Raw genomic sequence first — 26,738 nt, forward strand, 5'->3', positions numbered from 1 at the left:
ACGCCGCTGGGGGGCGCAATGCGCAGGCGCGGGGCCGGCGGGCAGCGGAAGGGGGGACACAAAATGGCGGCCGAGGGGGCTGGAGGGAGGGGGGGAAAATGGGAGGGGGTTGAGGTGATGTCGTCAGCGAGCCCCTTGTTGTCAGCGGAATTAAAACTTTGTTATCTGTGTGTCCTGCCTCCTTCACCACCCTCTGGGAACGCCTCGGCCTGTTTATCCTCGCGGGGTCGCCAAATAACCGTGTTACAAACCTGAATGGCGCGGGAAGGGGGTGCGTGCCTTATGTCACACAAGAGGCCTGTGTAAAATCATAACGCATGTTTCTGGAGTACCGGTTTAGCTTTGTAAACTTGTAATCACCCACATGATTTTCAGTTTCTGAGAAGAAAATATTTTAAAGAGTAACCTTCAAATCTGACAGACAAAATGACAAGGAAGGGAAAGTTGATATTTCTGCAGGTGATCCCTGCAGTAAAGGCTGTTCTCATTAACTAGATCTAAACAACAACTTGCTTATAAAAATACTTTCAAATATCTATTAAACCAAGAAACAAAGATGTCCTGTTTCTTTCAATCTTCAGATGTAATTACTGAAGGCACAAGACTTTCTGTCAGGTTTAATTTTTCAAGAAGAATCACAGAATCACAGAATATCCAAATTGGTAGGGACCCACAAGGATCATCAAGTCCCACTCCTTGGTCCCCCCAAAGGACCACCCAAAAAGAAAAAAAAAAAAAAATAATATGTCTGAGAGCATTGTCCAAATGCTTCTTGAACTCTGGCAGGCTCAGTGCTGTTACCACTGCCCTGGGCAGCCTGTTCCAGTTCCTGACCACCCTCTTGGTGAAAAAACTTTTCCAGATATCCAGCCTGACCCTCCCCTGTCTCAGCTTCAAGCCGTTCCTTTGGGTCCTATCACTGGTCTCTCCATTTCCCTCATGAGGAAGCTGTAGACAACGATGAGGTCTCCCCTCAGTCTCCTCTTCTCCAGGCTGAACAATCCAAGTCGACTGTGTCTCTTTAATGCCAAGGAATCAAAGCATTTTTTTAATCTCAGCAGTATGAACAACAGGCACAGAAAAGGTTGCTGATAAAGAGAGGGCCCCAAGGAACTCCAGTGTCTGGAGGGAAAGATGAAAAGAAGAGCCTGAAGGAGTATCATTAGCACACAGGACCTAATTCTTTCTTTTAAATAAAAACAGGATGCAGACAACAGCCAATGAGAGAATTTGTGAAAGAGAAAATAGTCTTAATCTTTGTGTTTATTGACTTGTAATTAATTGCCTCTACAAGTCCTCCTTCGCAAACCTCATGTTTGAGATGGAGCATGGGACCTCTGTGTTTCTATAGCAGCTGTTATTCCTGAGATGGCTTATCAAATCATAAATGTGGACAACTGGTACTTGACAACACCTTCAAATATAATATTTAACATACTCTTATCAGTTTCCCAGTACCCTCCCTTGATTTATAGAAGAACAATTATTTGCATTTGAAATTCTGAACATACTGTCATTACCAGGGCATGCAACTTGAATTCCCAAGAATTTCCGAAAATAGAATAGAATTTCCAAGCACTAGTCAAATATTTGTACATATGGTGATGTACCAAAATGGATCATCTAGGTGAGCACTTGCAAGGATTAATACGCAAAAATCAAGGCAAATTATAAGTTTTGCATTTAGGATGGTTGCAATTGTATTGCTTGACAATTCACTTCTCTACATACAGATAGTGTTTCTATAGTACATTGCCTACTATGAAACTCTCCAGTCTTGGGATGACCAAGAAATCTCCTGAGCCACAACCTAAGAACAATAAGCTCTCTTACATGGTGTCATTTTAGAAACTGCTTGATATGCTAGTTCTAGGAGCATGTCCCTGTACCGTGCACAGGCTCTCGGGGTCAGAAATGCAGTTGTGGTGATCTCATTGTAGGGCTAAAACTTTAAAGCTAGTAAAAAGAGTCTGACATTAATTTACATTCCAGAAAACATTTTTTGAATATACATTGTGTGGCGTTATAAAGAATCCCACCAAGAAAGCATTTGGTATTTTAACATACAAGATATGTCATTATTCTTACTACTTGTCTGACTTGACACACCATGACAAAACCACAATAAGCTTTTTGCATTTATGTTATCTTCGCAATCTCTGTAGTTCAGAGAAAAAATTACAGCAAATCATCTTCCAGAAAGTGAATGCCAAAACATCATTCTTTTTTTTTTAACTAAATGAATTCATACATTAAAATGTTATGAGAGACTGAGGGATCATCTTCTGACTTTAAGTGCCTTAAACAGGTACTTGATTTAAGAGTTTAGGTCTCTCATGCAGCCTTTAGACTATCCAAAGAGCAGTCAGAGCATCTACAATCCTACATCTGTAGGCTCTTAAACTAAGTTAGGTACAGAAGATAGACTGTATCATTCATCTATGTTGATATCCATTTATCAAGTTGGAATAGACCAAAACCTCAGGTTATTGCCAGTAAAATATCTTCTCCATTTTCTGATTTTTTAATTTTTTTTTTCTAATAGAGCAATGAGTGCGCAATCTAAAAACTTTGGACCACGTTTTTCCTTCACTACCCTAAACAAACCAGTAGGGTTCAGCCTAGGAGCTGTAACATGAAGCAAAACCATAGCAGTTACAAGCTGCATTGTAACTAACAAATTCAGCTTCTTTTACTATTTATACTAATAGTTGGGGTCATGTGAAATTACTGACCTGTAAGTGGGATCGCAACCAGAAGGAACTTGAGAATCTGTATGCTCAGAAACATTAGTTTCCTCCAAGAAGACTTTTTTAAAAGTCTGCCTTACCATGAAAAGATGACAAGGATTCCCACATTCTTTCTTCAGAACAAACAGCTTTGAGGAAATCAGCATTTCAGATCCTGCCAGGTTTTTCTGTTCTAAATCTCAGGATTTACGTTTTGTTTAATGATCTGGAAAACCTGATGTACAAGGAGGAAAGAGTGTGTTTGTGCTGGTTTACTCCTTTCAGTTGTATACATGAAGCCAGAGAGGTTTATTCCTTAAGAAAACTAAGGGAAAGGTCATATTCACATGGGTTTTCTTACGCTGGAAGTGTAAGTGTTCAGTCCCTCTGAACTAGAAATGTTGCTAATTCCCAACAGTACAGTAGGAATTTCCATAATGGATTTCCATGAGCAAAAGTGTCTCTGGAATTCTTTTCATTGCCATATTAGCAACACTGACAGACAGGTTTGACTACATGCTTGAGTCTTTCACCAAGTGGTATACAATTTGTCAGTCCTGATATTTCTGTAAATAAACAAGCCAAAAGGCATATGTATTTAAATATGATAATGGGCTTCTCAGTTGTTTGTCAGGACTTACACAGCGATGCTTTCTATTTGGACCAGTCAATCCTCCCACTAACTTTTGAGCACAGTGGCCAATTTCTGTCAAATTTCAGAAGGGGTAGCAGTGGTAGATATTAAAATACTAGGACTTCAAGGACTGGGGCTTCAAGGAATAGGGCTTCAAGGACTCAGTGGGTAGTGAGTGAGAGAGAGAGAGACCTTACAGGCTCTGTGCTGATGAGAAAGCTAATGAGCTTTCTTCATTCTAGCCATCAGAGAATTCAAATGGAGCATGCTGAGGGGGAAATAGGGAGCTACTCTCACTTTCACTTGCAAATCACCTGCAAAGACAATGACACCAGTCTGCAATAGGTGGCTGGCAATGGACTGCAACGTGGATGTGCATTTCCAATGAGTTCAACTGGGCTGTACGGTTTCAACAGTTAACTTAGGGAAGAAAATGCTGCAAGACCAGGTACCTGGTTTCCAGCAGGGACATGAAGATGTTTTCATTGACTAATCCTTAAAACACGTCTTACTGGGTGCAATGTTACTAGCACAGGCGGTCCAGTTGGTGACAAACATATAAGGAGTAACTTCTTGAAACGGTTAAATGAATATGTGATTCATCTGTGGATATTTTTGTCCTGGTCATAGCTTCAAGATTTGAAGAGGAACAGCAGCTATCTGTAAATTTTCACTCACTCTTGCATGTGAGGTGCTTCAAAAGACACAAGATAAGAAAATGTCTTGATATTTTATTGTTTCAAGGAAAATCAAAAAAAAGTATGCTACTTAAATAGCTGCAGGGATAAGGAAGATTGAAGTGAGCAGTAGCTTTCTGAGACAGAGCTTGAATGGACCCTTCTGTGTCCTCAGTATTGCAGAATGAAAGAGCTAGACCATTGTGTAACAGCATCTCAGATCAGATCTCTGATTTGATCTGAGACATGGAGTGTTGTTGTGTTGTGATTTTTTGCTTACAAATCTAGTATGGAGTTTTATTTGGATTTTTGGTTTTTTTTGCTATTATTTCTTCCTACTGCACAGGCTCAAATTAAACCTGCTTTTCAATAATTTCTTATCCATTCTAAACATCATGGGAATTATCAAAACCATTATTAAGTTGTCTATAAATTCTTTCATTGTTACAAACATTTCAAACATCTAATTTAAAACAACTTGCTTAAATGGCCACGGGAAATGTAGCAGAATGAGGTACTGTCACATTTTTTTAAAGAACATTTGCCTTTGTAAAAAATACCACTTCCATTTACAAATTATATGTCTTTTTAATTATCAAATAATTCTAAGTCACTACCAAGAAAATTGGAGACAAGTCAGCATTGGTACAAAAGGTGATCTCTTCTGCAGGGCAGTGAATAAAAGAAAATCTAGTAACATAATTGATTTTAAAATTTAAAAAAGCCTTTGACCTCATTGCCCACCAGAGGCTGCTAAGGAGATAAGTGCTCTGATCCAACTGCTCCTTTCATCCACAGCATTCTTTATTCATGTGATGCCCCGGTAACATTAAGGGACCCAGCAGGCTGCCCACATGAAAGAAATTGCAGTCAGTTGCTACACAGACACTGATAGGGTAATCTATGATAAAGTGACACTGAGACCTGAAATACTACTCCCAAATACTACTCTCTAAATGTTTCCTTGTTTTCTGTTATTTGCTTGGCTTTCTTTTGAGGTTACAAGCCCTTTGGGGCAGAGACTCTGCTCCACAGCACCTACCTGTAGACCAGGTAACTAGCCCGTTGTGCTCCACAGACAAGTATGAAATGAGGTAGTTGCAGAACAGCCTGCAGACTCATCGTTCATTTGTGCATTACATCCTGGCGCGGCATGTACTGCCCCAGAGTTCTGGGTCCCATAACCACAGAAATAATAAATCCCGAGGGATACCTCATAAACTGAGAACAAAGAAATAAAGTTAAAACCAATGGGGCCCTTTTTCTTAGCTCTTTTTACAATAGCTTGTAGTTAGTCCATGAAGCTTGTTACCTCAAGATACTGCCAAGTCCCGTTGTGGGGGCAATGAAAGGAAGAAATTGGTTATGGAAGGGCACGGCTCACAGGGGAATGAAACAACTTCTCCCTTGTCTAAGAAGTGCCCAGCAGAAAAGATGCCAGTTTTATTCTCCATGATATACAACAAACTAAGCTGAGGCATTGCCTACGAGGGTATCATACCTTCCACCTCCAGGAAGAAGTGATGGACTCACTTGGACCAGCGGGAACATACCATTTACTGTCATTGGAGAGACAACTCCCCTCCATAGTCTAAACTTTGACTGTGTTCAGGCTTAAAAACTTAGGAAGGAAAGCAAGCAACTTGCTGGTGGTCAGAGCTTTCCATGCTCCAAGGAAAAGTTCTGCAACCTGATAGGTTGCTGATGTACATTACAAGGCCTCTGTCACATATTTTAAAACTGTTTTATCTTATCTTGCATAAAGTTTGTGCCAGCATCTCTCATTTCAGCTCAGGACAACACAGGCCAAAACACAAATACAGGCATGTGGTGGCACAAAGTCAGATAGCTAGCACCTGTGCAGTAAGCATGACATGCTCCAGACACCTTAGATTTATATTCATTTAAAGTGTAGATGATCAGTAGATGCGTGCTTGCCATTTATGAGGACAGGCATCATTTGATCTGCACCATTGCAGATCCAGTCAGGTTGCTAGCTATCCAGAAATCCCAGACATGAGGCCAAATTCCCATTTTTCAGTTTGTATAAAAATTAGGGGGTAAGAGCAGGAAAGGACATAGATGGATGGAAAGAATTAAGATGTGTAAGTAAATACCCAGCTTTTTATTACAGAACAGCTCTTCCTCTAACTGCCAGAGCACCATTTGTCCTCAGGAGCTTTCCCATCTCCTGGGACATGGCGTGAAGGAAAGGGTCAGGGCAGAGCAGAACAACAGTGCTACTACCAGGCTTTCTTTGCCATGATCCATGCTCAGTGTGGCCCAGCACGAGAGCCTTCTTCCAGCAGCATATGAAGGACAGGAGATGGAGTTAGGTGTGGGATTACAGATGTGTCCAGGTGGGGATGAGGTAGGGGAAGTAGAGTGGTGAAAATGGTTGGAATCAGCAAGGCAACTGCTCACAGCTCTGGTGTAGCCATTGCTTCGTGGCAGTATCCCTCCTAGCTCTGCCCTTCACATTTCTGTCTCCTGTGCTACTGCACACCGTGCGTCAATGTTCCACGGGTTGAAAATAGCCCCGTAAATAATTCACTAATTGTTGAGAGAGCATGCAAATTGGAGAATGTGCCTTAGTGAGGGTGAAGAGGAAAAACTTTTGAGAACTGCCAGTTCTCATGATTATGAAATGTCTTAGCTTATGCTTTATAGCTTTACATATATGGCTCATTATTTATAGCAGAAATGACCAAATGCATGCTAAGTGCCATCTAGACCATAGAAAAGGAACCATGGCTCTTCAGAAGAATTCATGATTTTTGAAGTTCCAGTCCTACAAGTTTGCAAATGTCACTGCACATGACTGGGGACTTACAGACTCAAACAAATAACTTCATGCATGAACAATCGCAGGAAACTCAGTGCATCCACTCGTGTATAAGTATCTACAGAATCAAGATCCCATTGTTCTAGAAATCCATATATTTTGAATATTTATAATTTGTTCTGTCTGAGCCATTGTCTCGTCTGTTGTGATGACACTCATTTATTTTTGAGTGGAAACAAGCTGATTTAGGTTTTGCTTCCAAATGCTTCCAAATATTTTGTTTCCAAATGCTTCTCTATGCTTGTTTGTCTTTTTAGGTGTCACCCTGACATCTGTCCCCTGGAAAATACAGCCTTCTCAGCCTGAAATGCTATCCTTGTAGTTATATAAGATTTTAGAATAGCATGATATTTATCTCTGTCCATTAAGTATCATGCCCTTATTTAAAGAAAGTTTTACAAGTTCATGAGTATCATAAGGAGAGTCTCAAGTCTCAGTTTAAAGTCTCAAATACTTGTTGCTTATACATATAGAGCTTCATACTGTGTTCTGAAATTCTATAGTAACACATCATATGCAATAGCAAGACACAATAAAATAACATAGAAGTGATCTTTTAGCTGTAATTCCTGATGCCTTGGCTTTTGGTTGTTCTACAAATTGTGAAAGGGGATTTCAGCTTATATGTTGTGTAAGCGATAGGGATTAAACAGTTAAAATTTCCTCATAGTGACACATCAAAGAGAAGTGTTAGTTGTATAAATCTGGATGTTCCAGTTCCAGCAAGGGTACGAGCCATATGTGCCTATGTAGGTCAGCGAACTCCAACAGTTGTGACCAGCCTTCTGCCTGGAGAGCGCTTAGAGCTTTCTCAGACGTGCTGAAGGCTGCTCGGCTCCTCCTAAGCGTAGGGAGGATTATAGGACTTCATTCACCTTTTGTGAAAACTACATTCTGTGAACTGTTGTGAGGCTCATTGTGCAGAGTTGATTACTCTGGTCAGTCTTGATCCCTGCAGTCGTTTCATAGCAATGTAAGACTGTTTTTATATTTACACAGTGTGCTGTCTCACCCTGGTTTTTTTGAATGCCTTTCGGACTGCTCAACCAGCTACTCGTGCCCCAAGTATGCCAGGTATTTTTTTTCAGATTGCTGACACAGACACTGTTCCTGCTGAGCCTTACAAGATTATAAACCAAAACTTTAATTTTTCCTTAAGGACTAGAAAAATCTTTTGGTGAAGGGGAATGTCCTGACATCCATCCAGGATCTATGCGCAATATAAACTGTCTTTGAGAGTGTTATTTCATCCACTTACATTCAATTTCCATTTTCATGTCTTTCGTTATAGTCGTATGAACTCAAAATGTTCTTCATTAGTTGTTTGTTTTAATAGTCTGTGGCAAGACATGGACTTCCTGCAAGATTGCAGGGTCTTAGGATCTGCAAGGCTCCAAGTCAAGTAACATACAGGGTATCACATGTCAGCCTCCATTTTCAAGCAACTGAATCAATCACCCAACCTATGACCAGCTCTCAGATAAGTGCAGTTTAAATATCCTGCATAATACCTGAGTCAAACACTTATTTTGCCAGGTTGCTCCATCAGCATTGTGTTGACCTTTCTCAGTCACCAGTGTCCGGAGTAACACTCTGACACCTACAATGGGATCACGGTTCATCAAACACCACGCTGCGGTGTCAAAAGTGGAACAGGAAAGCTACAGACATCAGGGAGTCTTGTCTCATTCTTCCATGGAAATGTGTGTTGTGATTAGGATTCTCTCTTGTCCCTACACAGCAGCAGAGACAGTGGGAGTGTCACATCAACTGCATGATGTGAAGCCATCTCAGCTTGTATAGAGGTGTTTATGCACACAGCTACCTAACCAGATGTCAAAGCAATGAGTAATAAGGAGAGCCAGCAAGTTACTAATCAGCTAACAACTGTGTGCTGCAGTAATTAGCTTCTGCCAAAAACCAGTTTTCCACAGGCCACAATTTTAGGATGGAAATAAGAGACCGAGTTAAATGACAAGCACATAAACATGCTGTGGTTAACCTTGTCAGTCAGTAGATGGCTGTATTGCTTCTAGTCATCTTCAGGGAAGAAAATTCCACGGCCAGGAAGAGAGAGCTGTTTCCCAGAGATTTAAGGAGCCATCGACAGTGCCTGCAGACCTCTGCACTTAGTTGTTTTAAAATGGTTCAACTTGCACACAATATCATTCTTCTATTTATTTTTATCTAGTTATTTGTTAGTTGCACAAAATCTTTTTAATGCTCTGGTTGAGCAGTCTACCTGTTGCTGTTTTATATGCCTTAGCTGACGGATTTACCATCTGCTCTTGACATCTAACTCAATTTCACAGCAACAGGTTGCAAAATCACAAATATGCCATTGTGAAGGAACTGGGTATTTCCACTGCTTAAAAGTGAGCTGTGAGGTTTTTCAGCAATGTTGTGAGCTTAGATCTGGTCCATATTCACAGTCACTGTCCTGGTTCCTTCCGCTTCTCACCTGCTGGCCTAGCGATAATATGTGTGTGTGGTTTCCTGACAGTTTAACACACACCAGTGCTCACACCACCAAAATACAATTGTTTCATTGATTAGCCCCAGCAACGAGTGAATAGGCACAGAGCTGTAGCTATTCTTTCCTTCCCAAAAAAGCAGCCACGCCAAATTGGAATTGTAGGTGACTGCCTGGGCAGCAGGAGGAAGCTTGCAGTGTTAGGCTCTCTCTATTCTGCAGATAAAAAACAGCATTTCAGTAACCAAGAAAAGTCTATTCATGAGTTTTCTCACGCATTAAATGGCCACACAAAAAACTCTCCCCTCTGCCCTAAAAACACAAGGCAGCATGGTGCCAGAAGAGCTCAGTGGTAGAGGAATTTGCAACAGGCACAAGGAGATTGTATTGGCCACAGTAGAAAGAACTGAAAAAAGAGACACATTTATTCTTTGGCAATCGTGGGCAAGTACTTGCAAATAAGCCTCAGATGTAAAAAGCTCAGGAAAAGACAAAAAAGTTTCAGATTTTCAGATGCAGGTGGATTTACGTTCAGAAGGTGGTGACATGATCTGTGTTGCTGGAGTGCTGTCATGGCACAAGGAAAACAGCCCGCAGGACAGATCTGCAGTCCTCTGAAGGCACTGGGAACTTTGTTACGGGTTTCAATAGTCTGTGGAGCGACGGAGCTGCCAAATGTCACACATTTTACTGAAGCTAGCAGGGAACTTCTCACGTTGGCCTGGCTCTCAGCTGGATCCTCAGGCACTCGGCGGTGGGAAAATGTGGCAGGCTTTTGGCTTGTAGTGCTGTCTTGGGGCTGCTAGGGGCCCCTGTGGCTCTGCTCCTGAGGCAGGTAATCAAGTCCTGCCTGTAACTGCACTATGCCCAGAAGCAGTGGACCTGATCCGGGCCAAAGGAACCAGGATAAAGGTTCCCAAGATGATGTCTGCAGCCAGTTATGGCAGCACCCCCTGCAACATTTTCCTCCACCGGTAAAATAACTTTTACTTGTAGAAAGTCCAAGATTGAGAGCATCCACTGCTGTCCCCATGCAGCAATGCCTTACCCATGAAGACTTTTCTCTTGCCACTGAAATCACCTGCATACTTGGGTCTGGGGGCTCTCTGCTTCTCTAACATTGGTTCTGGCACGCTCAACAAGCACACCTCCCCATCAGTCCCCTTCAGCACCTGGCCAGGACCCCCTCCAGGACTGCACTGTCCTGCACCACTGCTCTGCCACGGCTTAGATTAATGTGTCCTGCTCGCTAATCTGAAAATTGTTTGCAGGCAGGTATGTGAGTGCAATAAGTTATTTGCATAAAAGAGCTCACAGGGAGCAGAGCGCGTTTTGGAAGCTCTCTTTCAGACCCAGGCTGGGTCAATGTAGAGGAGAATAATAGTAACAAAGTCAACGAAGCAGTAGCATTTGAGGATCATCTCAACATTTCAGCTCACAGACAATCAAGGAGTGACTGCACTGCATGTGGATGTGAATGGCCAAGGACTGGAACAAGACAGGTGGATTTAGTTTACAGTAGGTTTCACACTGGGTGGTAAGAAAATGCCAAACAGATTGAAATAGCATGGGAATTTACCTACAAAATGCCACCTTACACAGCTATGAGAGCATGAGAAGTTAAAAATTCACACTAAATGAGAGGTCAAGAGAGTTATTTAACCTTCCCTGGACTGGACACATATGAAAAACGTGTGTTAGACAGTTACAAGCCTTAATGAAAGCTGACCCATTTTGCTGTTTAAAACATTCTGAAACTTCCATGGAGACTTATCTGATGCCACCTATATATAATGACCTAGATTTTTAAAAACAGTTGGGAAGCAGACGCCTGGAAATCTGCTGTGGATTTTAACATTTTCCATACAAAGATCGAGTGTAAACCTGCAGCTTATTTTCCCCTAGGAAAGACTAAAATGCTTTCAGGACTTCTCAGCTGCCTAATTAGGATCATCTTGCCTGGGACACGATCGCGAAGTGACAACAGGGTCATCCTTTCTCTGCCAGATTCCCATCTTAAAGGAGTTCCAGGTAAGCACAGGTCTAAAGTTATTACTGTTCAATAACTGTCTAGTTGTCTGTATGGCATATCTTACTATGTTTATTAGTATGCATGTCAGTATCCCAAAATCCACTGGCACCATTAGTACCTTCTAGCTGAGTTATCACAGTGACCAACAAATTAAGTGGCAAAGGGAATGAACTCCTTTGCCAAGGTGAAGCACTCAGAATAAAGCAGACGTGGTGGTTAGGATGAAGCAATTTGTGATGGCTTCCCCTCTCCTCAGATTAAAAGGCTTCAGTCACCAGGTTTGTCTTCCCAGCAATATCCTCTGGAAGTCATTCAACCATCCAAAGCATGGACTATGTGAAGTGGCATTTCTAGAGTTCAGCAGGCAGGCTGCCAAAAGAATCTCTTCTACTCCCATTTTAACATAAATTTCTATGAGTTGGGGAAAACAAACTAAGTGATCATACAAAAGAGAATTGCTGGCAGAAAATATTTGGGAAAAAAAAAAAAGGAAACTGAAATGCCTCCTTTTGGATTTTAAATAGGAAAAATATGCCAGAGCCTCATAGGCTCAGGGATCGAAAGGTCAGTAAAATAATAAGTAGTAAGCTTAAAAAAAATAAATAATCTAGTAGGAGGAAAAAAGGAAATTTGTAAAAATAAGCAAAAACAAGTTAAAGGGTAATTAGTGAGATAAATAATACTGAATTCCAAAAAAATGTTTCAGCTGACAGCAAAGGGACACAAATATGTTTTTAGTGGAAGCCAACCAAAGATAACTAAAATTGGTCCATGGGAGCATAATTGACTTGATTGTTACAGCTATTTAAAGATGAGCTTTGAGATTATGAAAACTGTTGTGTGATACTGCTGAAAGGGCTCATTAAAATAAAGCAGGCATTTCTGCTGACTGCTAATGAGAGTTTCCTAGGAGAAAGTTTGTTCCTGAAAACCTTTCTTCAGAGCTTTTGGAAACCGGTGTATACACACAACCAGAGGGAAGTGGAATTTACTATCTGCACTCTTCTCCCACTGTTTCATCAAAACCTTAGTGAATTCCATCCTGTTTGTAAAATCAGTGCTCATTCTAATTCCCTGCAAGGCTCTCGAGTGCAATCCCTGTTACACAAACAAGCATGACTTCAGACACAACAATTATGTCTTGAGAAATATCAGACTAGATCATCTTTCACCAGGACAAATGGAGACCAGAAAAGATAAAAGACTATAAAAATGTGTTGTCCATTTTAGCAGATGCCAAGGAAAAATCCGCATGATAGTAGGAATATTGGACAAAGTCAGGATGACTTTTAAAGCCATTACTGCTGTGCAGAATAATGCACTAGCAGAAGTGTGCTATGGGTCAGAACATACCAGATGCTTGTTCAGATGCATCTTTGCAAAAATGAAGTCTAGCACAGTGAATTTTACAGCTTCAGCTTCTCAGAAGAGCATACTTTGAACTACTGCCCATAAATATTTGGTGGTTACTCTTGCAACTCTTCATATTTCCTGGCAGGAGACCTTTAAGTATGGGATGGTGTTCCTTGAGTCTGTTCAAGTCCGGCATCAGAGGAGACTTCTGCCTGATTTATGCCAGCCCAATGGTAGAACACGTATTTTTTGGATGAGGCAAGCATCAAGGACTTTTGAGTGGCAAAGGGATGGACCAGGTGGAAACAGGCAGGCTTGCAGCACTGCAGAGGATACACACAGCCTGAGCAGAAGGGAAACAAAAGCTAGGGATGGACAGAAAAGCAATAGTGCCAGACCTGGTGCTTTAACATCACGTGAGTAACATCTAGTAATTTTCTCTTAGCTATACTTGCTTATGACTGAATCACATAAAAATTTTGCCAAAGCCTCACGTCCTTTAATGCACTTTTGCAGTGGAGAATTTCCACTTCACAAAAGCCAACATGGTGCAGAATATTTTTTGTTTGTCACTAATTTTTCTTAACTGCAAATAGAACTAAACTTTTTTTAGTGTATGCTGTAGTTTCCAAAGTGATCGTTATCACCTATCATATATTCCAACTTCGTTTAAGAATAACTCAGGAGGTAAAAAAGCCATACCCACTTCTCCTTCCAGAAGGATAAAGACTCAACCATCTCATACTTCACCAAGTCATCTTCCCAACAATTTATAGTTCATTCACTCCACAAACACGACAAGAGTCAATCCCCACAAGTTAAATGAACCACATCCTCTGTGAATATACCAGCTCCCAGCCATCTGCAGAAGGCCTGAGAAAATAGAGGCGGTAGCATAACCCAGAAGGTCAGTGAACTGATGCTGTCGGACCTGCACTGTTTTGGAGTCGGAGGGAAAAGAAGGGACCTCCAGGCTGTGAGCTTTATGGGGCAGTTACTTTTCTAGCTATAGCTGCACATTCAGTCTAAAGGCAATGCAGAGCTATGTTAAATCTTCAGCTTTTCACACTTATTTGATATTTCCTAATTACAATTCCACTCAGTGACAGGCAGATTGAAATTCCTATGATCCCTGTTGTAGTTGTTTTGCAGGCTTCCTTTATCTGCATAAACATTTCCTGTTCTGCTTTCTCATCCTCCCCCAGTGCCCTATAATGGCTTCCTATTACAGTTTTTTTACCATTTCTTTCACTTGAGTCCAAATTGTTTTTCACTGGTGACAGCTCTGCCTGTGATATTTCTTGCTTTAGAAATACGTCACAGCTTCTCACCAAGTGAAGAGGTTTTCTGTGTGCTAACAAATGTTTTAGGAAAGAAAAAAAAAAAAAAAAGAAACAGTGTAGCTTGATGTTTAAAATTCTTGCCTGCATCTGAATTTGACCAGACCTCGAGTACATCTGGGTCACTGTATTCGTTTGGTGGCACCACTTTCCTCTGCATGCTTACAACATGGTGTTCTTGTTGCACAGGAGATCTTCTGAAAATTAAAATAAATTTTCTTTTATCACTACTTTTTCCCAGAAGACTGCTATGCTGGCATTTCAACCCTGTTGCAAGAGCTGTTCTTCACATACAAGTTATACATCACACCCTTTTGTAATAGATGTATGCAACTCTTTTTTACAGCTGGGTAGGTTATTATACGTGCAACACCCTTGGTGTGCTTTTGATACCATGTAGGTGCTGTAATACTCTGGGCTTTATACTTCATGCTATAATGGTTGGTCCACACAGCACAGTACAGAGAGCTAGGTATAAAAATTCAGATGGAGCAGCGAGCACGCTATGGAGCTTGCAGCCTGGCTGAGGAAGTTACAGACCACGCAGCAAAATCCAAGGGAAAGACCAAGACCATATAGTGCCAGCCTGAAAGTCAGATCACTAAAGTCAAGTCAGAGTCAAGCCAAAAAAAAGAGGAATGTTAGGAAGGAAAGTCTTTGTTATGGGGAATAGGGGAGGCAGTGTGTCTTGAGGAAGTTCTGGGAAACAAGCCTGAGTGATGTTTGTCTGCACCCTTATTGCTGTGTTCTAACCCAAAAGCATACCTACCGTGACAGCTGCATTCATTCAGGTCTGCTCCCTCTGGAGCCTTAAGTGGCCTTAAAACCGTATTAGTCACTTTTACAGCCTTTGCTTTGCATTATCTTCCTCTCCAGCCATAACATCTATGTATGTTCCCTAGCTACCACTACTGGTCCTGTCTTCCTTTACAGCTCTCCCAGCCTTCTGTTTTTTCTGTGCCTTCCATCTTGGGTGTTATAGCCACGTGCGTTTAATCTACAGCACATTTTGCTGCCAGTCACCTAAACCATACCTCCACCACAGCCAAAGGGATTCTCTCAGTAACATTAAAGGTGCATTGGGTTCTCTTTTGTGCTTTTTGCTGCAAAAATTTTGAAGCCTGGTCTTTTTTAGCTTCCTTGAAGGCCTTTCATGAAATACTAGTTTGCAGCATGTAACTGCATCCAGCTTCTCTGAGATGGTGAGGGGCTCCATCCTATGCACCTGCAAACACCTCGTTTGGCAGGACTCAGTTCTTAAGTAGAGATTTCTTTAGTAAGCTGATCGCTAATTCATATGCCTTCCTATCATAACTATCATTGTTGTGTATGGCCACCGAATAAAAGACAGTTTTCTGCATCACTTTACTAAAACATGGGCCCGTTATATCCCAGACAGGAGAGGTGAGAGGCTGGGACCACCCTGTTACCCCTTTGCAGTATGCTATATGTTATTTGAGAGAAGCCTGCTGTAAACATGGCTTCCAACAGCTCTGAGGACTGTATCGCTGGCATGCACCTACTATAGCTCTTCTCTTTAGAGGAATTAGCGGATATAATATAGTTAAAGTGGGGGATGAGGGTGGTAGTTTAGCAGGCAATATGTCACTGCTTCTGTTGAAGGAAGGCTCGAGTAAACAATATGCATTTTGCAATTTTTTTTTTTTAAATCAAGCAGTAATCTTCTGCTATTTTTTTTCTTTTTATTTATTTGCCAGAGGAATTTCTGTCGCAAATGCATGTTCTTCACATGCATTCTCCTCCACTCATCTGAGGTTCATTTCAGTCATGACCATTACATCATCCCCTCTCAGCAAGTATCCTTGGAGTGGTAGGGAGGGAAATGCAGTCGTTAATGGGGCTGAACCCTGTCCCGTGGAAGGCTGCACAGAGAAAGATCATTGTTCTGGCTGAGAGCAGCTACTGCATGTGGAGTCACTAAGCTGCAGGGAAATATTCTGACGTGTTCCCATTTGCCTGTGCAGCTCCAGAGATGCACGACTGCATGGGGGACTGGGTAACACTTCTGAGCAGCTTTCTGGCCAGTTTAAAAGGCAGAGCATTCCTATCTTCCACTTGGAAATAAAGAACTGTGTGGATGGATGCCACGGTCCTAAGAAGGAGGTTGGTAAGATGGAAGTTGTGTCAGATGGCTTTAAGGGTGTCCGAGCACTGGTCAGCATGAAGTACAGCCTGAATGCTGATATCCTTGGTAGTCTCTCATACATAATCTCTCCTTAGCAACTGATGGAAGGAGGGGAAAGTCGTGATTTCCTAAAAGCGCTGTACCATCTGTCGGCGCTACTCATCTTTTCTTCAAACTTATTTTGAGTTAGCTTTTTCTCTCCTTCTGACATTCGCTGTTCCCAGGCTTGGCTATAGCCTGGTGAGTGTGCTGTTCAGTACAAATTATGAGGTGCATGTAGCTGTTCACTTCTGAGGTCTGAGGTATCTCATCAAGTGACATCCCACTAACACCAGTATTGACAACTGGCTTTCCATGAGGGGACGTGAAGCAAGGCGGATAACCATTATGGCCCTCTCAGACGTTTCTGCAGGGAGTGCAGATAGTTTTCATCTTCAGAATGACCCCACTGATCCCAGAGAGCTTCTGTGGAAAAGCAGCAATATCCTAAGTACATTTGTGTCAAAAGCTGCTGATAAACCTCACAGACTTTTACCAGAGATAACAGGATCATATTCCACAATGGCCTTAAACCATGCTAAGAAAAAATTGGATTCTTGTGAAAGGGAGGGCATTACTAAAACTGGATTTTTCATATTTTTTTCTTACTGAAAAAAATGAAGTAATTATACAATGCAATAAATATGATTCTTTTATATTTAAATGTGATTCATTTATTGAGTAACATCTGGATTATGTCTGTGGGAAGAAATTATGCAGTTTTTTTTTAACCCATGCCTGTTTTATTAATTTTTCTTATGCATATACTTTTTTGGCTCTTTATTTTCCTTTTGCTGTCAGTAGGGCTTTATTTTAGAGTTTTAGTTTTTGGAATTCCTCTCTCTTCAACAGAGCAGTAGCCCTCAAGAGATTAAAATGACAAAAAAGGCACATCCTCATACAATCAGCACACTAAACCCAGCCAACCGAAGCAAAGCAGTGTGCAGATTCAGGACAGAAATAAAATATGCAGCAAGCTCCTAAGGAAAAGAATAAAGAAGTTAGTATGGCAAACAGTGAGAAACTAAACAAACACATTCAAAACAGCCCACGAGGGAAGCAAACACGCACCAAGTATAATGAGGAAGGAAAAGTCAGGCTAGGGTCATCCCCACTCATTGGCAACACATGAAGAGAGTCAGCAAATGCAAACTGCATGCTTTTCTCCAGAAAGAAAGGCTTGATTTTCAGAAGCACTTTTGAGGACAGAATTTTCTGCTTTCTGCTAGGAAGAAGATCACTTTTTAAAAGTCAGCCTCTCCAGAAAGTCAAGGTGAATACTGGAATGTTGGTTTAGTGCTGTGTCTTCTGAGGAAAAATTTATTCCCACTAACTGGGGGTAATTAGAAAGAAAGAAAGCGTTACAAATTACCCGTGGAACTTACTTAGAAACTTATCTTTGGCATTGTATTGTGTGCTGGCAGCAATAAAGCGGAAGAAACAGTGCTGGTGGTTCAAGAGGGGAAAGCTGGAACAGGAAATGTCAGGAACAGCTAATGTGGTGTGTAGCCAGTCAAAGCATAATTCCCAATACATGGATGTTATAGATGTATCTGGAGCAACGTGTACATATGTACATACATGCATCTGTATGTGCGTACCTCTGCTAAGTAGAATCATAGGCAAGAGGCAGGAAGACAAGAGAAGAGAGCATCCTAAGTGCTCCGGCCCCCTGTTCACACATTAGACTTCTTTTAGCCCACCCACACAAAGCCCTTTTTGTCTATTTTGCTACTTTTGAAAAATCTGACGATGCGTCCTGGCACATGGGAAAAAGCTAGTGGTTTGCTAAAGCTCTTAGGGGGTTGGTCTGCTTTTTTAATCCATTGTTAAATGTGCTCAGAGGCTGGGAAAAGAAACATTTTTTTATATTTCACAAATTGAAATCAAAATAAATAAATAGCTAAAAAGAACTCACTGGCAAATTTGCATTATCTATGTGCTGTTATAGTTCTGCTAGCAAGCACAGAGTTTTTTAGAGGGGAGCAGCCAAGACTCAGGGCTTAGAAGAACAAAGCAGCAGAAATAAGAGAGCAGGGAGCTACAGCCTATGCCTCCAGCTCAGCATCTAATTACTAACACTTTCATACAGAATCACAGAATGGCTGAGGTGGGAAGGGATCTCTGGAAGCCATCCAGTCTGAGCTGCCTGCTCAAGCAGGGACACCTGGAGTGGGTTGCCCAGGACCACAACCACGTGGCTTTTGTAGATCTCCAAGGAGGAGACTCCACAACCTCTCTGGGCAGCCTGTGCCAGTGCTCCGTCACCTGCACAGCACAGAAGAGCTTCCTGGTGTTCAGAGGGAACCTCCTGTGCTCCAGTTTTTGACATTGTCTCTTGTCCTGGCACTGGACACCACTGAAAAGAGCCTGGCTCCACCTTCTTTGCACCTTCCCATCAGATGTTTACATACACTGATGAGATCTCCCTGAGTTTTCTCTTCTCCAGGCTGAACAGTCCCAGCTCTCTCAGCCTTTCCTCCTAGGAGAGATGCTCCAGTCCACTGAGCATCTTGATGGCCTCCGTTGGACTCTCCCCAGTATGTCCAGGTCTCTCTTGTACTGGGGGTCCCAGAATTGGACCCAGTTCTCCAGGTGCAGCCTCACCAATGTTGAGGCAGCAGTGACATATTCTGAGCTTGAGCAAGTCTCTCATATTTCTCTCCTACACATCCAAGCAACCAAAAATTTTAAAGATTTGTCATTTAAAGGGTAACAAATAACAATATATATTTCTTGTTCTATATTCCATGAAGGAGAAGGTATTCAGAACAGGGGACTGAATAAGCCTATCACTTCACATCACTTTCAATTCTATGATTTTCACAGCCAGAATAACTTAATGGGAAAGTGACACAGGTCATCAACACACACACACACAAAAAAAAAAAAGAAGCTGAATGTCAAGCGGTAAGAAAAAAATAAGTAGATCAGTGATTGTAATATTATAGGGAGAATCAGACGCTTGCACTTCCTGGAGCAAATGCTGTCTGCAACCAGGTCTCACAGCATTTGAACCAGGGGAACTGCCAATGCAAATGAAGCAAAGTGAAGTGAAGTTCAAGTAAAGACCTATTGCCGAGGGGTGGAAAGGTTTAAGCACAGCAAATGTCTCAGCTTGACAATGTAAATTCCTCAAAGACTCGAACAGAAAGGGCAATTACTGCTTTATGTTCCAGTTCTAATCTGAAATTATAGGATAGATTTCTAACGAGGGGGAACATTGCTGGAGACAGCTGTGGTGGATGGAGGGGAGCATTGCTGTAATTACAGGTCCTTATGCATTGGTGTCAGAAGTTCCCAAATTCCAAACACTTTCATAATGTTTGTTTTTGCAGAATCAAATAACGCTCCCAATTGCAAAGGAATGGAAACATTCAAGTACGTGAGCACTTCAACCAGATCGCAGCACAAGCTGGGGCACGATAGGAGCTGGACTAAATGGGCAGAGGTAAGCCAGCATACTGGAACCCTAACTCAGGCTGGGGCTACAATAATGTTGGTCAACCAGAGCAAATATGGCAGTGGCAATTGAGGGAGAGAAAACAAATAAAGTAAATAAGGAGACAAAGTTTTAGGCAGACAATCTGATATGGAAGAGTCATAACAAACTCATTTCCTCCTTTCAAGATTACTGCTAGCAGCAAGGGTGTTGGATATTTCATGCACTTACTTATTACGCAGCATATGTTACTAGAAAGACCAAGAAAATAACTTTTGATTTACCTTTTTTTTTTCTTTGTGAGCTATACAGTCAGCGACAGTGGTTTACAACATGTGGCCTACAGACTTCTAGGGATCCACAGAGGACTTCCAAGGGCTGCAGAAGAGGTAACTAAGGAAGAAGCCATTATCTTGTCCTTATCCAATGGTCTGCATCCCTCCTGCAAAGTTTATAGGGATATATAAGTGGGGACTGTTTGGAAAAAACACTGCTTTTACACAATTACTATTACATGAAAGGAAAAGGATGATGTTTTTCCAATTAGCACTTCCATGGATGTACTGTGACTCAGCTCCTATTGACATGCTACATTACTTTTTTCAGAGTAGCTCTGCTTCAGCCAGCATACAGAAAAAGAGGTGGCCATATAATGAGCATGATTGCACGATTGGTGTTCTCCTGGTTGTTCACTGTGGCTTGAGACTTTACTGGGCTGTATTCTTTTACTTCACTCTGAAGAATCATTTGTTCCCAAAAGTATGCTTTTTACTGACACTCAGTATTATAAAATTTGAGTACTTCACAAATATTGATGATTTCTTTGTAAAACTAAGGTGAGCAGATGAAAAATGAGGAGAAAGATACATTCAGTTTTGGCGCCAATTTGGAATATTAAAACCCGATTTTTCCAAACACTTCACATTATATTTTTTTGGATATACAGAAAACCTAGCCCTCATAGACTTTAGTTATATCTCCGAGCACTCAGTACTTTTTCATGTTAGGCATCATATTGATCACAAAGGAAGTGAAGAGCATTTGGGTAACATTATCCAAAGTTTGCCCAGTGTGCAAGTTCTGGAGCATCGTGACCAAATCCAAGGCAGCATTTAAACACCAGGGGTGATTTATCTGCACCACTGCCCCATTTTCTTGCCTTCAGCTTTCAGTCCTGGACTTCAGATTTAGCCAGTCCTCGCCTCTGCTCCTTAAACTTCCCACACATTCCTAATCTTCTTGCTCAGCAAATCCTCGGCCCTAGCAAATCCTTGGCCCTGGCAAATCCAAGATAATGCTGCCTTCTTCCTGTGCCACCTCATGGGGTTCAGCCCCAGGTTCTGCTCATGGGGACTTCCCAGGTCCCCCAGCTCTGGTGCGCACACAGCTCCCTTCCCAGTTCCCTCTGGCTTCTGGCTTGCAGTTTGAATCAGCATTGTGCCCCATTTCTGCTCCCATTTTAAACCTCCTGCCCTCCCTCCTGCCCCCTCTGGGTCCAGTTTGTGCCGCTCTGAGGCTCCTTATCCCCAGCAGCTTGCCCAGGGGAATTGCCCAGGATTACCAGCCCAGGGGATGCTGGCTGGAAATCAGGCAGTGCCCGGCACTGAGTTCAGTTCTAAACATAAGCATGGCCTGCCACAGAGCCTCATAACTATTACACCCCCCCCAAAAAGAAACACTTAAATTTGGACCAGACTGTGCACAAGGCAGGCAAAATCATCGGGGAGGTTAGCTGCTAAAATTTTAAAGGTTTCTGTTGAACATGTGTGAGCTGCAGACATTGAAAGGCTTCTGTCTTAGCTAACTCTGGCTGAATTTGCTCAAGGACCGTAAAAGACAGAGCCCTTTCAGAAAGCCCACTTCCCCCCTCCACACCGCCTGATACCAAATGCCAAATACTCATTCCAGAAGCCTTTGACCTGAGTGAGATCTGTTGCACTTTTATCCTGTATCTGCACAGTACCGTCACATACCCGTGCGTACGTTCAGGTGGCGAGAGCAGCCAAAAACGGCCCAGCTCCAGAAGCTGAACTCCAAAAAAGTTACAACCGGCTGGACAAGGGGCTTTATAATGAGATGTGTAGACAACTTTAATAACACATGGAGCCACCAGCCTCATCTACAGTCACTGATCCAATGTGGAGAAATCTATACAAAAAGTGTTTTGGTGAAGCCTGCAGGCCTTTGTTTTATCTTCCTCCTCCCCACGGGAATTGTGACAGACACAGTCTGACATCACTGTAATCTGGGAACCAGATATTTCAGAGAGGAATTACAGCCACACCAGCACCTAGCTTTCATCTGACTTTTTTTCTCTCTTTGATCTCTTTAACTGGCTAATTACGAAGCCTGAATCAGCACCCTGCCGAAACAGGCCATGCCTTTCTCCGTATCTGTAACCCTCAGAAAGAGCACCCAGTGTGCTCAAGGTGTCCCATTTGAGCCCTTCAGCTTTGTTCATTTAGCCGACCCCATATAAATGTGTGCTGTGTTCTACTACAGGCCCTGCTCTTTCTGCGTTTCCTATTTCAAGATGAATTGAGGGGGAAAAAAATCTATAAACCTTGACATCACATTTTGCAAAGGAAGTAAATGCACTCCTCCCTAAACTCGAAATGAATGGCCTTTTAAGGTGAATGCTGAATTAAATTCCTGAATGATGAAATCAATGGGCATGAGAAGGTTCTTATTTCCGAAAAAGAAAAAAAGCTGCAGGAAAAAAAAAAACTCAGTAGCGTGATTGCAGGGTTGAGAGCTGAATAGGAGCTGTTTACAGTGACTCAATAAAGATACTTTACTCAGCGTTGGTAGTAAGGCAGCTTCACAGGCTGAAGGGAAATGGGGATATACATATTCTGAGACTGTTAAGCTTCTCTAATGTAAGACATATGCATTTAGTTGAAGTCCTGAAATACCTCTCTAAGAAGAAAGATGATGGAAACCCCAAGCACATCTTTCTGTTTATCATGCATTACATATTTCTGACATACTTTATTCAGTAGTGTATGCAGCTGACATCAGTCTTTATATATCTAACATGCCTGTAAGGTATCAGCTAAAACCCAGTTTCTCTGAAGACCTAAAATACCCTTAAGACAGAGTAAAAATAATCCCATTAAGGGTATGGAGCATGTCTGGACATTCTCAGGACAGAGGCACAGCAAAGCTTATCGCTTTTGGGGGAGAGTCACAGCAAATCAAACCATTACAAAACACAGAAATGAAACAATATCTCTGCAATCTTGAGAAAAACAGAACTGAAGGGAGCTCCATGAAAGCTGTACATTCCCTTGAGCTCAGGAGGTCACTAACAATTAGGTTGATTAACACTGCCTAAGCATTTTTCTATCATTTTCCCCAAGAATACTGCTCTTGTCTTTACAAGAGCACAATGGACATGAAACCTCGCTGCATTTTTTTCCTGTCCTTATGCCTGCTGCCCCAGTCTAACTCCAAAACCTTGCTCTCCACCAGCCTTTCCTCCATGACATTTTCCATCATTGAGACATCCCTTGTGGCTAGGTTGTCGATAGCAATAACATGAGCTTTAGGGCAGGAAATGTACTGTTAGGCGTCTTTTTTTTTTATTTATTTATTACATCAGCCAGACTTGCTCTAAGTAAGGTTAGACCACACAGTGATAAAACACAGATGTCTTATCTTAATTGTTCTCAGTGCTGCTACAGGCAACGGTGCTACACCGGAGATAACTGAATGGCAAAGGAGGGTGGATATTTTAGACAAGCCTACATCTGCAGGAAGGAAGAGAATGTGACACCTCTGTAGGACGTCAGTTTTAAAACAAATGCAGCAGGATCCAGTGGTTTTCCGTTTTTAAGCTCAAGTCCTCCTACTATGACAGAATTACAAGTGGTAAATTAATTACTTGGACAATCCAAATGGGTAACGAAGAGGGAGCTGAATGATGGCTTGAAGACCTTCCGTACTTCAGTCACTCCAGTGAACTAGAAGGATGCTAGGGCCAGGTACCACAGCGGGCAGTGGAACACTGCAGTCAAAGCTACTTTCCATGACATAGTCTGGAGCCAACTCTGTATCTCTGCAGAGGATGTGACAGCACCAGACTCCTTTAACTTCTTCTGCCTTCTTTGCTCTCTGTCTACTAAGAGAGTGAATTCTGAGTTTTGGACCCTGCATATATTTTATCCATAGCAACCACAACACTTCCCTCAGATTTGCTAAAACGCACGTCTTTAATTTAGAACAAGGAAGATGGATCTTCCTGCTGATACTCTGCTTCTGAGCTCATCTGAAATTTAGAAGTCAGCGTCTTTACTACATCAGGACTTTCCAATGGCCTTCCCCATCTTAGAGCCTCCAAAGTCTGGCTTAGCAACCCACGACCTTTGCAAGCAATCACTGGGAAAGCACTGAAGACAAATTGTTGAGTGATGATTCATTCTACCACGGTTTGGTTGCTTTATCATTTTCTAATGCTGCTGATGGGAAGATATTTTCTATTGTGAGAGGCTTGTTTTCCTGCTCCATTGGAACAAGGATTTCCTGAGGAGTGACTTCTCCTTACAGCGTGTGAGATTTCTTGTCTTTTAGCTCCTGGAAGGCTAACTTAATTAACCATCACCCAGTTACTTACTACCTTCCTGTTCCCTCTCGCCTTTTCAACACCCACTTTAAAGCAGAGAGCTCCTCACAGGACTCAGACACTGGGAAACAGGGCGTGACTGAGGAAAAGCCATCATAAATCAGCAGCGGAGGAGGAAATGTGTAGGACTAGGCTGGAGCAATCAGGGGCCGCATGTAGACAACAGCGCTGGGTATTGCCTGCGGTGGGGAGCCACACTGCAGTCCTGGCACTGCTGGCTTTCAGCATCAACTCCAGCTTGGAACGGCCACCTCCAGTGCCGACAGTCACAGCAAAAGACTTCTTTCCCCTCCAACCAGAAACAGCACTCGGGGCTTCTCAAGAAAGCAAAGGCACAACAGAAGTCAAGGTTTATCTGCTCAGGCAGAAAGCCCAAAGCCGCTGCATTCTTCTCTTAGTCTTTGGTGAGGACTCCCCTCTCCTGATGACTGCAGAGTTTAATATTTCATTACAAATACAGCTGGCTGCTTTGGGATGCTTGCAGGCATAGCAACCTGTTAGGCTAGATGCTTAATGAAATAAAAAGGCATGTTCTGAGGGACACGGTCAGGTTGTCTCCTCAGCGACAGACTGCATGTTTAAAAGAGTTCATTAATGTCATCCCGTGTGATCTCCTGCATGACCATCCTTACAGGACTTTCACAAACGGATGCTCTAGAGAAGCCATTAACTCCCCCAAAAAAGTAGTGTCTTAAAAATCTTTCGTAGTGTCTTAAAAATTGTTTAAGACACTAAAAAACCTATAGAAATGCCTCTGGACTGATGGTGAGGGTGGGTACACGTAGGTGTGCGCCTTTAGGTTGGTGGAGTAGAAGAGATGTCAGTCACATTGCATAGCTTGCTGTTGTTGTCCCCTTCTCAGCTCCCAGGGGGCTGGGAGAAGCAGCTGTACTGCAGGGATGCCAGCCGTCAGCAAAATACAGCCATTGTTTTATCAGTTTAGTGCTCTTTATTTCCTAATTTATTTACCAGGGACATGTGTGGTGTTCAGTGAAAGCCGGTGTGCTGAAGTCTGAAAAACACCCTTCCGTTTGCTGATGTGTTAGTTCTTATTAAACAAAAGTGATCTGTTGTAGAAAATTAAAGTTTTATTAAAAATAAATTAATAAAAAAAAAGAGGAGGGGAGGAAAAAGATGAGCGGGAAAACTCCAGAAAAGTGAAATACCAAAGCGAAATAGCTCCTCGGCTCACACTGGGAGGAGATAAAATGGCAAGCAGATTGACCCAGTCTCATTCTCATTTTCTAACTGATTGCACTGGACATCAAGTGCCCCAGGGAGGGCAGGGACCCCACAGCATGCAGCTCCTGCCCCAGCAACACATGCACAGAAGGGTAAATGGTCACTTTGTGGCCACATATCTCAACGAGCCAAATCTGCTCTGCATGCAAGCTGCCGGCCTTGTGTTTGCCAGCTCAGGTGCTGCTATCTCCTTTGCGTTTACATAAAGATATCTGTAATGGCCGAGACCCCGCGGCAAGTGCTGCCAACCTCTGTACCAAGAGGAATTAATTGCAGGATAGGGGCCCACTGTGGAGCAGATAAAAGGGATCTAGAAAAGTGACGGAGCCCAGACAGCATTAGATAAATGGTGGTGAGAAAGCCTGCATTAATAGCACTAATGTAGCTGTGTTTCCTGAAAAAAAGAACAAGAAATTCCCTAGTGTAGACATACTTATTGTTGGCCAAAAAGCATTCTGAATTCCTCAATAATCAGGCAGGAAGTGGTAAAAACTGTCAGATGAAATGACCAATATGTTATTTTTTCCATTATCAAAAATATATTTTAAGTCATTACTATTAGAGAAAAACATTTTGTGGCCAATCCGATTTATTTTTTCAGCCATAATAAATTTGGCGGTGATAGACAGCAAAAGGAATTTCTGTACACAAAAATGCATTATAAGAACTTTGTTTCAATCCAGATTAGTACTTTGCCTTATAGGTGCATTAGTCACTAGCGCACACTGCTCTTTCAAAAATTTGCACAAATAGAAATTATGTGTTAGTGTTTTCCCAGTCAGCAATCAGAAAAGCAGAATTGTAATAACCATAAATTTTTGTACTGCATGGAGACAGCTGGAGTTTTCATCGCAAACTGACACAAAACATACAAGGTAGTTTCTGATTGGATTTAGTCTCTTTATGAAATCACTTTTGTTTGATTTCCTCCATGACAGAAATCAAAGTGTTGACTTGTATCAGAATAGGTCTACCAGCTTGCTTTGGTTGGCTGTTCTGAGAACCTCCTATCACGATTTCCTGTTCTCTCCATTTTAGAGGAGCTCTCTCTTTCCTCTGATGGGTGTAAAGCAGTCGGACCCACCTGGTGTTGCTGCCGGAGTTGCGTCAGCAGTGTAACACTGTGGTTCCTTCCAACTTCTTTCTCTGTACATAAAGAGAA

At 42.1% G+C, this 26,738-nt stretch overlaps 2 protein-coding genes and 1 long non-coding RNA gene across 8 annotated transcripts in view; 2 read left to right on the plus strand and 1 right to left on the minus strand.

Moving 5' to 3' along the window:
• SEPTIN7 (septin 7) overlaps positions 1 to 26,738 on the plus strand; it is a 594,594-nt gene that overhangs the window by 476,791 nt on the left and 91,065 nt on the right. The window lies entirely within an intron of this gene.
• Positions 114 to 26,712, plus strand: LOC308191033 (uncharacterized protein). Of its 2 annotated transcripts, XM_080583010.1 has the most exons (6): positions 114 to 4,083; positions 11,264 to 11,389; positions 12,889 to 13,159; positions 19,607 to 19,719; positions 20,015 to 20,099; positions 23,386 to 26,704. In XM_080583010.1, the coding sequence occupies exons 3-6, from the start codon at positions 12,907 to 12,909 to the stop codon at positions 23,418 to 23,420; spliced, it is 486 nt and encodes a 161-aa protein (XP_080439136.1). In that variant the 5' UTR covers positions 114 to 4,083; positions 11,264 to 11,389; positions 12,889 to 12,906; the 3' UTR covers positions 23,421 to 26,704. The 2 variants fall into 2 exon arrangements, 1 of the variants encoding a protein (XP_080439136.1); XR_013947657.1 differs by lacking the exons at positions 114 to 4,083; positions 11,264 to 11,389 and having other exon boundaries at positions 11,403 to 13,159; positions 20,023 to 20,099; positions 23,386 to 26,712.
• LOC308191038 overlaps positions 13,503 to 26,738 on the minus strand; it is a 41,704-nt gene continuing 28,468 nt past the window's right edge. For 3 of the 4 annotated variants that reach the window (XR_013947661.1, XR_013947662.1, XR_013947663.1), the window contains 2 exons: positions 26,661 to 26,722; positions 18,390 to 20,152 (listed from right to left, as the gene is read on the minus strand). This is a non-coding gene — a long non-coding RNA (uncharacterized lncRNA). Of the gene's footprint in view, positions 14,281 to 18,389; positions 20,153 to 26,660; positions 26,723 to 26,738 lie in introns of those variants that run through there. The other variant, XR_013947660.1, reaches the window with a different exon arrangement.

The sequence above is a fragment of the Anser brachyrhynchus genome (assembly GCF_964034855.1).
Source record: "Anser brachyrhynchus genome assembly, chromosome: 2".
Classification (NCBI taxonomy): Eukaryota; Metazoa; Chordata; class Aves; order Anseriformes; family Anatidae; genus Anser; species Anser brachyrhynchus.